The sequence below is a fragment of the Elgaria multicarinata genome, chromosome 11, assembly GCF_023053635.1.
Source record: "Elgaria multicarinata webbii isolate HBS135686 ecotype San Diego chromosome 11, rElgMul1.1.pri, whole genome shotgun sequence".
Lineage (NCBI taxonomy): Eukaryota > Metazoa > Chordata > Lepidosauria > Squamata > Anguidae > Elgaria > Elgaria multicarinata.
This window is the reverse complement of record NC_086181.1, coordinates 35,986,191-35,999,133: the sequence shown is the minus strand read 5'-3', so window position 1 is coordinate 35,999,133 and position 12,943 is coordinate 35,986,191. Positions and strand designations below refer to the sequence as shown.

General features: G+C 45.0%; 1 protein-coding gene across 1 annotated transcript; it reads left to right on the top strand.

The window, feature by feature from the left end:
* Window positions 1-275: 275 nt before the first annotated feature.
* Window positions 276-9,423, top strand: LOC134405707 (vomeronasal type-2 receptor 26-like). The gene is made up of 5 exons (XM_063136952.1): window positions 276-419; window positions 2,805-3,662; window positions 5,834-6,061; window positions 6,609-6,735; window positions 8,513-9,423. The coding sequence occupies exons 1-5, from the start codon at window positions 276-278 to the stop codon at window positions 9,421-9,423; spliced, it is 2,268 nt and encodes a 755-aa protein (XP_062993022.1).
* The last annotated feature ends 3,520 nt before the right edge of the window (window positions 9,424-12,943 follow it).

Here is a 12,943-nt window from a genome sequence, read left to right as displayed (position 1 = left end):
AAGGTGAAAAATATTAAGAGTTAAGAAGGGATGGATCCAATCCAAAGTGAATTGTGTACACATTAATTCAAGCGATGTGCTTTCACCCATGACACAACCCTAAAACCACATCGAAATCTCATTGCAGTGTGGTGCCTAAGAATTACCACCAAGTCATTGCCTTTGCCTTTGCCATTGAAGAGATCACCCAAAATGCCCACCTCTTACCCAACTGCACATTAAAATACATCTTCTCTCAAAATGCTTACAATGAAAAGGGAGCATGTTTTGCGACTATGGACCACCTTTTTGTGAGACAGGGGAGTCCCCCGAACTATATTTGTGACAGGAAATACAAGCTCATGGCTGTCATTGGTGGGCTCACCTCTCATAACTCCAACCAGATGCCTCACATCTTAAATATCTATAAGATGCCACAGGTATGTGTAACCACCTGTAGAAATAATAGGGGTGTGTGCACGGATCACAAAATGCTGTGTGGATGCTAATACGGGAGTTCAGAAAACAGCCAGGTTTGTGGGTTGGACTGTTTTAGAGGCTGCCCACTTCGACTCATAACTGAATCCGAAGCTTGCTTCAGACGTCCCAATCCTCATGCTTCCCATTGATTATCATTGGAAATCAAGAAATAGCTATAACTTTTTTTTTCTGTTTGTCAGAATTGGATGGAATTTGAAGGCACAGCAGTCAATCTACACAGAGTCGTCGGGGCGCCCTGAAGGCGCTGGCGTGCGCCTCCAGGGCGCCCTGAAACTCCTAGTGTAGATACCTGTAGATCCCTGTCCAGAAGAGGAGGAGGAGGAGGAGGAGGCCGCAGCGGCAAAAAGTTCCCAGGGCTCCTGTCGGATGCGAGGGTGCCTAGAGCGTCCTTGCCGCCGCCGCTCACCTCCCTGCCGGCCTCCTGCTGCCGGCGAAAGAGCCACCCGGGTTGGAGAGCTCGGCGGAAGAAGCCTCCTCCTCCGCCGCCTCTTCTGGACAGGTATCTACAAGTATCTACACTAGGAGTTTAGGGGCGCCCTGGAGGCGCACGCCAGCGCCTTCAGGGTGCCCCGATGACTCTGTGTAGTTCCCCTCTTAGTGCTTTCCTTATATGGAAAGCTTCAGGAGAAATGAATCCATTTTTGGAGACAAAGGGCACATCTACACCTAAGGGTGTAGAGGGAGGGAGGGGGAGGATTATGGTCTTACCTGCTTCCATGATCCTCCCCCAGCGTCTTGACAATCGTGTGATGCCCCGGAAGGGAAGAGGGATGTCGTGGCTGCCATTCCCCACCCAACCCGGAACAGAGACAAAGCACAATTGCTCCAGTGCATGTAAGTTTAAAAACACACACACCTTGCAACCGCTCCCCACCCCCACCCCCAATGGGCACGGACTGCCCCCGCTCAGCTCTGTGCCCATTTCAAGAACCCTGTTACTCATGGAGAAGAAGGGACAACCTGGGAGCACTTGCGATGCTTATCGGTATGGTCCAGGAACCATGAAAATATCAGGAAATCCGTGGTCCCAGATATCCTGGAGAAAGTCCCTGGTCATCCCAGTTACCCCCAGGATCCCCTGTGTGTCATGTGGACACACAGGGATGACCTGGAGACGACCCTGGCATAGTGTAGCCATGTCCATAGTGTCTGTATCTCTGGGTCCCTCCAAATCCTGAGTCTTCACAACTGTTCCAATTTACTCCACTTTCATTTGGATGTCCCCCAAAACTGTATATATCCATCTAATGTGGGTCAGGATTCAGCTGGACAACCATCTGTCAGGGATGCTTTAGGGTGGATTCTGGCATTGAGCAGCGGGTTGGACTCGATGGCCCTGTAGGCCCCTTCCAACTCTTCTATTCTATGATCCTATGAAATTTAACCAGATAACTAGGGGCAACTACCAGGGCCTGTCCCAGACTATTTTGTGCCCTAGGCAAGGCAAGCTACTTGCACACACACACACCCAAAATTGCCAACTTTGATTCAGCTGTTCAAGAAGAGTTTCTGAACTATTATATTTTCCTTTTATGTTTTCTTCTTAAAACAGCTAATTTGTATAAAACTGTGACTCTTAAAGGTCAGTACTGCACCCCTCTGAGGTCAGCATCCTGGGCGGATGCCTAGTTGGCCTAATGGTAGCACCAGCCCAGGCAACTACTAGGGTAGTTATGTGAGAAGGCACATTTTTGTCTCTACCTACTCTTTTCCTCAAAATTGGAAAGGCGCAAAGGCTCTGCTCAGACCATCCAGCTCAGCACAAATCCAGATCAACTCAAGAGCTGAATACAAGTAACTCCAAACACATGAACGAGAGCAGTTTGGGGAGCTTGGCATTTAGATTTGAAAAGTTGCACGTGCACATTTCTTTGCTTAACTCTCACTATCAGCATCTTCTTCACTCCAAATTGTCTGCTAAAATGTTTATTTATTAGGGTTGAACTCAAAAAATAGGGACAAACCAACAGGGAAGGAATAATCTGGACCAGGGGAAAAAAGCGTGACAGCAAAAGGTTAAAAATAAGCACACCGTTCCACCCTTGAGCTCTTTGCTCCAAATTCTGCTCTGCACCAAATGTCTTGGGGCACTAATATAAGGCCTTGCATCAAATCTGTACTTTACCTTTTGGTATGCATACCGAAAGTATAGCACCAGACGGCTTTTAGCCTCTGTAGTATTTGTTGGAGATCAATGAGTTCCCACCTTCTAGCCTACGAAAACATCAGAGATAATAGTAATTGAAATTCAGGAATGGTGGGGGCGGGTTTGAGAGAGGGAAAATAGCTGTTAGTTCTAAACAGATCGCTTTCATTCTCTTTAGCTAAATTATGGGTCCTTTGACCCTGCATTGGGTGATAAAACTCGATTCCCTTCTGTCTATCAGATGATCCCCAATGCAAGTCCTCAGTATGTTGGGATTGTTCGGCTGCTTAAGCATTTTGGATGGACCTGGATTGGCCTCATCGTTTCAGGTGATGACAGTGGAGAAATGCTACTGAGGACTCTCACTCCTTTGCTACTTGAGGACAATATATGTTTTGCTTTTAAGGCAATAATTCCAACACTGAAGGAGCACTGGGGAGGAAGCAAGCAGCTTAATACTAAATTGGAAAGAATTCTTTCTATTCTCTCTTCGGCAAAAACAAATGTAATCCTTGTGCACGGAGACTTAAGATCTATGGAGGGTTTACGGATGGCTCTATCGTTCAGTGAGCTTGATGAAATGAAGCCTGTTGAGAGGGTTTGGATCATCACAGCTCAGTGGGATTTTGCATCTGTATACTACAGTGGAGCATTCACGCCCAAATCCTTCAATGGGACCTTGTCCTTCACCCTCCACACGAATGATGTAGCAGGATACCAAGATGTCCTTGAGAGTTTAACGCCTAAGCAGTCTGGACTTTATTTCATCCATGGGTTCTGGTCCAGTGCATTTGTGTGCTCAATTCCTGCACATAACTGGCACATACCAGGTGCAGGAAACTGCACTGGGGAAGAGAGCTTGAGCAGCCTCCCTGAATCTGTGTTCGAAGCAGGAATGTCTGGCCAGAGCTACAGTATATACAATGCTGTTTATGCTATAGCACATGCACTCCATGCCATGTTTTCCTCGCGATCCCAGCCCAAAGCACTAGGAGATGATGGTACCTGGAGCCTTCAGAATGTTCACCCATGGCAGGTAAGGAGAGTCTCTTATCAGTCATTACTGTCCTGATGTATGGGCAAATGGGTCTACTTCAGGTCCACATCACATTTGCATGTGTCACATGCAATCCCTCCCAATTTACACATTAAAGTTCAATTCTCAAAATATGCATTTTTCAAGTCCTGGGGGGCAGCAGTAGGGCAACCATATGAAAAGGAGGACAGGGCTCCTGTATCTTTAACAGTTGCATAGAAAAGGACATTTCAGCAGGTGTCATTTGTATATATGAAGAACCTGGTGAAATTTCCTCTTTATCACAACAGTTAAAGCTGCAGGTGCCCTGCTCTCTTTTAAATCTGGTCACTCTAGTATAGCTCCTGCCTCCTGCAGCTTTAACTGCTGTGATGAAGAGGGAATTTCACCAGGTTCTCCATATATACAAATGACACCTGCTGAAATGTCCTTTTCTATGCAACTGTTAAAGATACAGGAGCCCTGTCCTCCTTTTCATATGGTCACCCTAATATGGTGGTATGAAAGCGGTATATGGTATGTGTCAGTGGGCCCCAGCAGTTGTCAGTGCACTTTAATACCACTATAAAGCAGTAGTGTGGCTCCTGCCTTTTATATACCACTTTCATAGCACAATATCCTGCTGGGTGTAGATGAGGCCTATGATGCCATGGAGTTCTTAGCACTAGGAAGGGAAGCAGAAGACAACAGAGAGATTTTCTTCCCCCTTTCCTTTGCTGCAACATCAACTGCATCTAGAAGATTGGGAGAGTTGGGTAGGCATGTATGCTTCTAAGGGGGTGATGAGTGGAGAACTAATTGGGGGAAGAAAATGAGAGGGAGCCCTCCTTCCCTGCCTCCACTGTTGCTGCCACACCTACAGCCAGATATGTGAATGGGTGGTTGTGGAAGGGAACTAGGAACTAGCTTGGGATGTAGTTGAGCAAGGATGGGTCAATCTCTCGGTTTTACTTTCTCCTTCATTCACATTTTTAAAATCTCAAGTTCTTCCTCTCCCAGGTATGAACTTTGGAGATTTTAGTATTTTTTTTCTAACAGAACAAACCAACCAAAATGAAATTCTCATCCATCTGCACCAGCCAAATTTATTTATTTATTTATTTATTTATTATATTTATATACCACACCATAGCCAAAGCTCTCTGGGCAGTTTACAAAAGTTTACAATTGCTATTCCCAGCATGGGGTAGGCTACAATATACAGTGCCTGCCTGCTACGTAGCTGATGAAGTTGTGGCAATGGCATCTGTCAGGAAAAAAAGAGGTGGCCACCCTATGTAACACTAACAGGGATGTATTATTATTATTATTATTATTATTATTATTATTATTATTATTATTATTATATTTATTTATTTATTTATTTATTGCATTTGTATACCGCAGCATAGGCAAAGCTCTCTGGGCAGTTCACATGAGATAAAACACTTCAAAACAATATACAAAAACTAAAAACCACAAAAACATGCAACATGCACATACATTTAAAACCACTATAACAACTTCAAAAACGATGAGCCAAAAACCAAACCCAGGCTTATTACATATTGCTAAATGCTGGGGAGAAGAGAAAAGTCTTGACCTGGCACCAAAAAGATGACAATGTTGGTGCCAAGCAGGCCTCGTCAAGGAGATCGTTCCATAATTGGGGGTGGGGGCACCACTAAAAAGGCCCTCTCCCTTGTTGCCATCGCCCAAGCATCCCTCAGAGTAGACACCCAGAGGAGGACCTTAGATGTTAAACGTAGTGTTCAAGTAGGTTCATGTCAGGAAAGGCGTTCTATCAGGTATTGCGGTCCCAAGCCATGAAAGGTTTTATAGGTTAAAACAAGCACCTTGAATTGGGCTCGGAAACGTATAGGAGGCCAATGCAAGCGGGCCAGAGTGGGTCTTATATGCACAGACCTACAAAAATAAGAACCAGCTATTTATGTATAATATTAGATTAACAAATCTAACAGATGTCAACAGATACTGGCCAGGTATTGTATCGATACAATCCCTTCATGGTGACACAATATCACCCTTGTGCATTTATACCATGTAGTGCAGACAATTCCATCTTTGGAATTGGTGTAGATTTAGCCCAAAACAGCATATTCCAGGAAATTCTCAGCAACCCATTTTCCTATTACTGCCCCTAGTTCATTCTCTTTCCTTCTCCAATTTAGCTCCATTCCTTTTTGAAGCACATCCGCTTCAACAATAGTGCTGGGGAAGAAATATTTTTTGATGAAAATGGGGAGATGTCAACTGGATATGACATCATCAACACAGTTACGTATCCCAATGAATCCATCCGTAGATTCCAAGTTGGAAGAATGGACCCCAAAGTTCCTGCAGGGAAAGAATTCACCATTAGTGCAAATACCATTGTGTGGAATCACAAGTTTAACCAGGTGGGAATGGCTATTATTTTCTTGAGGTTTCCTCCATTGCAAAAGAACATGGAAACTCTGTTTGTCAGGTTCTTGAGAATCCACATTGGGGAAGATACTGCAGGCTGGCACTTAGACCAACCCAATGAAATGGACAAAGAGCTGTATGGTGGTCCCAAAGTCACTCATATATTAACCAACTTAGGCCATAGCTAGACCTAAGGTTTATCCCTGGATTGTCCAGGGGTCAAACCTGTTCATCTAGGTGACACACAGGGGATCCAGTGCTCAGGCAGGGGCGAACCCTGGATGATCCCAGGATAAACCTTCGGTCTAGCTGTGGCCTTGGTTGCCTCATGCAATCAATCATACACTGGAGTGTCCTGGGGCCAATTCATGAGAGAAAGGGGTAAGTGAGAGACTTCATGTGGTCTAGGAATAAGATGGATCTCCAACTGCTGTGAATATTGAAGTATTCTAGGCAAAGAAACAGGGATGAGGTGTTATTGTGTACTTATTCAAAATGGTGGACTTCAGATTTAGCACATTTTCTTGTGTTTACTGCTAGAAGCTTCCCCAATCAACTTGTGTTGAGAGTTGTCATCCAGGACACAGCAAGAGAATTCTTGAGGGGGAACAGATCTGTTGTTATGACTGTCCTCAATGCTCTGAAGGAAGGATTTCAAACCGGATAGGTAAGTTGGGATTGCTAAGAAGTCACTTACAATGTGAAGGAAAGCTGACTGGCATACTAAACAGCAGAAATCATTCTAGGGGAGAAAGTTTCCTATTTGAGTCCTCTATTTACAGCACAAGGCTGCTAGGATTTTTTTGTTTTTGTTTTTTGTTCTACAAAGCTATGAACTCGTAGGAGGAGGGGAAGAAGGACACACTGCCATCTAATAAGAGTAGGGCCTAATCTACACCAAATGGGATATTGCACTATGAAAGCAGTATGAAAGCAGTATATAAAAGACAGGAGCCTCACCAAGCAGGATATAGCAGCATGAAAGCGGTATATGGTATGTGTCAATGAGCCCCAACAGTTGCCAGTGCACTTCTATACCACTATAAAGTAGTAGTGTGGCTCCTGCCTTTTATATACTGCTTTCATAGTACAATAGCCTCCTTGGTGTAGATTGGACCTATTCATTTTGTTTTCATTTATTTTATTTATTACATTTTTATACCGCCCAATAGCCGAAGTTCTCTGGGCTTCCCATGGTCAAAGGGGCTGAAAGGCAGCCTCTAGGGCAGCCTTCCTCAACCAGGGGCGCTCCAGATCTGTTGGACTACAACTCCCAGAATGCCCCAGCAGATGGCTGGGGCATTCTGGGAGATGCAGTCCAACACATCTGGAGCACCCCAGGTTGAGGAAGGCTGCTCTAGGGTGTGTTTTAAGGCAACAGACAGGGGTTCAAGAGGACCAAAGAAAAGGTCAAAATCTTTTCCTATGTTTGTGAAGGTGTTTTCTGTTCCTTTGTCAGACATGGTTGAAAGAGCTTAATGGTGGCAAAGGGCACCAACCGATACACCAAACACTGGGGCAGGAGAGCCCTGGCAAAACCATTCACTGTGATTAGAAACTTGAGCTGAAAATCACACAATGACCCCCTCCTTTTTATCCCTCCCTCTCTCCACCTGAATGGTTTCCCTACATGCAGAGCTTGGGGAGAAATGTATCTTATTTCTCCCATTTTCTTTTTGAGCCAAACTGTCTGAATCCAAATTGCTAATGAATCTTCACGTTTGATGGATTCAATGCGCTTTTGAAGATCCCGGCTTCAATTCAGACATCTTCCCAACTGGTGAGAATCAGCCCATATTGGTTCAGGATTTAGCCAAATCTGAAGCACAGCCCTGTCTCGATGAAAGACTGAAAGAACTGGGCAGGTTTAGCCTGGAGAAGAGAAGATTGAGGGGAGACATGATAGCACTCTTCCAATACTTGAAAGGTTGTCACACAGAGGAGGGCCAGGATCTCTTCTCAATGCTCCCAGAGTGCAGGACACGGAATAACGGGCTCAAGTTACAGGAAGCCAGATTCCAGCTGGACATCAGGAAAAACTTCCTGACTGTTAGAGCAGTACGGCAATGGAATCAGTTACCAAGGGAGGTTGTGGGCTCTCCCACACTAGAGGCCTTCAAGAGGCAGCTGGACAAACATCTGTCGGGGATGCTTTAGGGTGGATTCCTGCATTGAACAGGGGGTTGGACTCAATGGCCTTGTAGGCCCCTTCCAACTCTGCTATTCTATGATTCTATGAATACTTGCAGGATCATGTATATGTGAATTCTCATCTATCTGGCCAGTGCCTTGTTTCTTGCCACAGCATTGGCAGATTGACATCAGTGCGGCTCAGAGAATATGTGCATATTTTTAATATTGTGAACTGCTTTTTACTATATTCAGTGGTATACAGATGCCATGAATAACTATTTATTTATTTAGACTTTACTTTTAACTTTCAGATGCTGACGAGTGCAACCAGTGTCCAGACAACCAGCATCCAAACCAGAAGCAGGATCGATGCATCTCCAAACATTTAGCCTTTCTATCATACAAGGAGCCCCTGGGAATCGTTCTGGCTGCTTTAGTTCTGATCTTTTCTCTGATCACACTAGTGGTGACGCGGACCTTCGTTCAGCACAGGCACACTCCCATCATCAAAGCCAACAACCGGAGCATCACCTACACCCTGCTCGCCTCGCTGCTGCTTTGCTTTCTGTGCTCTTTTCTGTTCATTGGCCAGCCAGGGGTGGGGTCGTGCATTCTGCGGCAAACGTTGTTTGCCATCGCTTTCTCTGTTGCCGTTTCTTCTGTGTTGGGCAAAACCATCACTGTGGTTCTGGCCTTCGTGGCCACGAAGCCAGGAAATCGGGTGGCAAAATGGGTGGGGAAGAGACTGGCAGTATCGGTCATCATTCTCTCTTCTCTGATTCAAACTGGCATTTGTGCAGTGTGGCTGGCAACGTCTACCCCCTTCCCAGAGTATGACATGCATTCCCAGGTGGATCAGATCATAGTGCAATGCAATGAAGGCTCACCCCTTATGTTCTACATAGTCCTGGGCTACTTGGGGTTTTTGGCCCTCATCAGCTTCACTGTGGCTTTCTTTGCCAGGAGGTTGCCGGATGCTTTTAATGAAGCCAAGCTGATCACCTTCAGCATGTTGGTCTTCTGCAGTGTTTGGGTGTCCTTTGTCCCAACTTACCTGAGTACAAAGGGAAAATACATGGTGGCCGTGGAGGTCTTCTCCATCTTAGCTTCTAGTGCTGGATTACTGAGTTGCATCTTTCTCCCCAAATTCTACATTATTGTGCTGAGGCCTGAGCTGAACACCAGAGACCAGCTAGTAAGGAAAAAGGGTCATAAGTACTGACTTTTCCCCTCTCTTCTAATTTCTTTCCCTTCTTCTTCTGTATTGTCTTTTTGACTATTTTAAAAAAGGTTAAGTCCATATACAATGCCATTTCTACTTTTATGTTAAGCATTTAGCAATGTGTATGTACTCAAGAAATAATAAATAATAATTTATTAGCTCTTTATGTGTGTTTATAATTCAGCAACAGGAAAAAACCAAAACCTTCTTTCCAGTTTCAAAAGAAGTCAAAAGAGAAGAAATATCTCAAGGAAGAGGCTTCAGTTTCTTGGATGCCATTAGGTTTTTGACAGGATAGAATAAGTCCCTGCACTGTTCTAATGTTCTTGTTGATTTGATTTTTCTTCAACTATATTGGACTGATATATGTGATGTTGGCATGAAGGTGGGCCTATGCACACCATTTCAGTGTGGTACTCAGAGAATAACTTCCTAGTGGGTTGTACTTAGTGAGTCAGTGTGATGCCCACCCTCCACTGGGTTTACTTCTGGATCACTTTACTTCTTTTATGACTCCAAAGGACCCAGCTCAGGTGCACTCGTCAGGGCTAGAGATGCCAACTCTGTCCCTGTGGCCTGCCTACTTCCGCTTAGGCCCCCACAGCAGCACAGGTCGGCACCCTTGACCCAACATTCTCCCTTCCGCTGCCACCATATGATTACCTGTACCCTTCCCCTGGTACTCCAATGTCCACACCAGGTTTAAATGAACGTTATTTATTTAACAAGATGGTTATGCAGGTTCAGAGCTTATTGTTTTCTCTCAGTGACAAGCGTATGGTTTCAGAGCACAAAGCGTAATGGTTTCATAGGTTACTTCACTTTAATATTTCACAATATATAACTTCAAGTACTCCTACCTACTCTACCCCTTTCTAAACTACACTGTTCTCATTCCCACACTCCAATCCACCAAAACAACAAACACGCAGACCCTTCCTATCTCTGTCCCAAAGCATTCCATAACTTCTCTCCTCAGAAGCAGCCTATATATTCTCCACAGTCGTCCAACTCCTCCCCTTCTCACAGCCAATCCAGAAGCCCTACACAAACATCCAATCAGCACTCTCCTTCCATCCAGCACTCATTCTCCTCTCTGTGGTTCATACTTACCAATCTGCAACAGCCATATAACAAGTACTTACAACTCTGCAAACCTTAATAAATTCTTATACTTTATACTTAATAACATAGTCATAAGCAATAAAACATCACATCTCGCCCCCTTAAACTGAAGCGAAGTATGCCTCTTCAGTCCTAAGGGGCATACGCAGTGTCCAAAGTCCAGGGGTGTGTGCTCCTGCTCATGTGCAGAGTTCAATGTTTCACAAGTATTTGTTCTGGGGCACATACAGAGCATGTACAAAGTTCTTGGCTCACCAGAACACCTCAAAAATGTCTCTTTGCTGTCTTCCTTACCCGGGATTGTCGTTGTTGTTAAGACCTTCTCTGCCGCTTCTGAACAGTCCATCCAGTATTACATGGTCTTTGCCTTTCACATACTGGTACTTTATGTGGTATTCTTGCAGCAGCCATGATCATCTTTGCAGCATGGTGTTTTGATTCCGCATCATCTCCAGCCAGATTAAGGCTCTGTGGTCCGTCATCACTATGCACTCTCGTCCCCACACATAGGGCTGCAGTTTGATCATTGCCCACATGATCGCGCAGTGGAATAATTCTTCTCTCGGTTCGTCAACTTCCAACTTAAAAAGGTGATGGGGTGTTCCATCCCTCTCCTGGAGTAGTGCAGCTCCTAGCCCAACTTCAAATGCGTCTGCAGCCAAAATAAAGGTTTGTCCAAAGTCAGGGGCTATCAGGATGGGGCTATTGCACAATGCCTCCTTCAGCTGCTCAAATGCCCTCTGACATTGGCTACTCCATTTCACCACGCTTCATGCATCATGCTTGCGTGCCAGTTCATGCAATGGGGTGGCTAACTCCCCACACCTTTCCAGAAACCTCCTGTAGTAGCCTATGATACCCAGAAAGGCTCTAACTTGTCTTTTGGTTTTGGGGACTAGCCAACTCTTGATGGCTTCCACTTTATCCCCAAGTGGCAGGATCTTCCCACTCCCTACTCTGTACCCTAAGTAGGTAACTTCTGGTAGCCCAAACTGACACTTGCTTGTCTTTACTGTTAATCCTGCTTTTTCTAATGCTCTGAGGACTTGGCCAATGTGATCTAAATGCTCAGTTGTTGTTTTACTGAAAATGGCCACATCGTCGATATAAGCCATGGCAAACGCAGACATACCAGATAGGACTGAGTTCATTAGCCTTTGGAATGACAGAGCTGAGTTGCGCAATCCAAAAGGCAGGACCGTGAACTCATAAAGCCCCTCTGGTGTCACGAATGCTGTCTTGTCACGGGAGGCCTCCTCCACCTCCATCTGCCAAAAGCCTTTGCACAGATCTAGAGTAGAGATGATGTTAGCTGAACCCAAGTAGTTCCATCATGTCATCTACTCTTGGCATTGGGAATGTTTCTGGCACAGTAACCTGGTTTATGGGCCTGTAATCTATACAAAATCTTATTGTTCCATCTTTCTTTGGGACTAAGACCACTCTAGATGCCCACCGGATATGGGATTCCCCGATCACTCCCAAGCTCAGCATCTCCTTCACCTCCCTCCTCATTGTTTCTAGCACCTTCCCATTCACTTTATATGGTGTGCATCTTATTGGTGAGTGCTCTCCTGTTTTTATTGTGTGCTGGAATAGGCTGGTCCTCCCTGGCTTATTACTAAATATTTCTATACTAGCAAAAAAGCCCCTCATACGACAGGTGTAGAGGAGCAGTCTGGTGAGGAGGTTAGTGGGTTTTGGCCCCTCTGCTAGGCTGGAAGCTCCTGGCAGTTATCTTTCTTCAGAACTTGGAACTTCCATAGAAGGCCGCAAAACCTGGCCTTCTATCTTGGAACTTCCCTAGATGGCAGTTATTTTTCTTGGTAGATGGCAGTTATTTTTCTTGGAACTTCCATAGAAGGCCCTGTGAGCTCAGAATTTTTAAACATGCAAATAGGAGAGAATGCAGAGGCAGTGGATTGGCCTATAAGTACAAGTAGGAGAGAACATGCAAATAGGAGAAGGCAGAGGCAGTGAATTGGCCCACTGGTTGGCAGTGTCATTGTGACATCACCAACCAGTAGGCCAATCTACTGCCTCTGCCTTCTCTCCTATTTGCATAAGTGGCTTAGAGGAGGCCTCTGGGCATTTATATATATAGATGTTGTTCTAATAAGCTCAGGACAGCAGCTTGCTCAGGCTTCCCTATCCCGTTACTCCAGGTAATCTGATCTGGTATTCCTAAACCCTGCTCCTCCAAGACTATGGCCACCTGTAGAACCCTTTCCTCTCTGGCCAAATAGGGTTTAAGCATACTTACATGTACGGTGCGGGCTCTCTTGGTGTGCTCAGAGACTATTTATTTATTTATTTATTTATTTATTTATTATTAATTACATTTCTATACCGCCCAATAGCCGGAGCCCTCTGGGTGTTTCACAATAATTAAAAA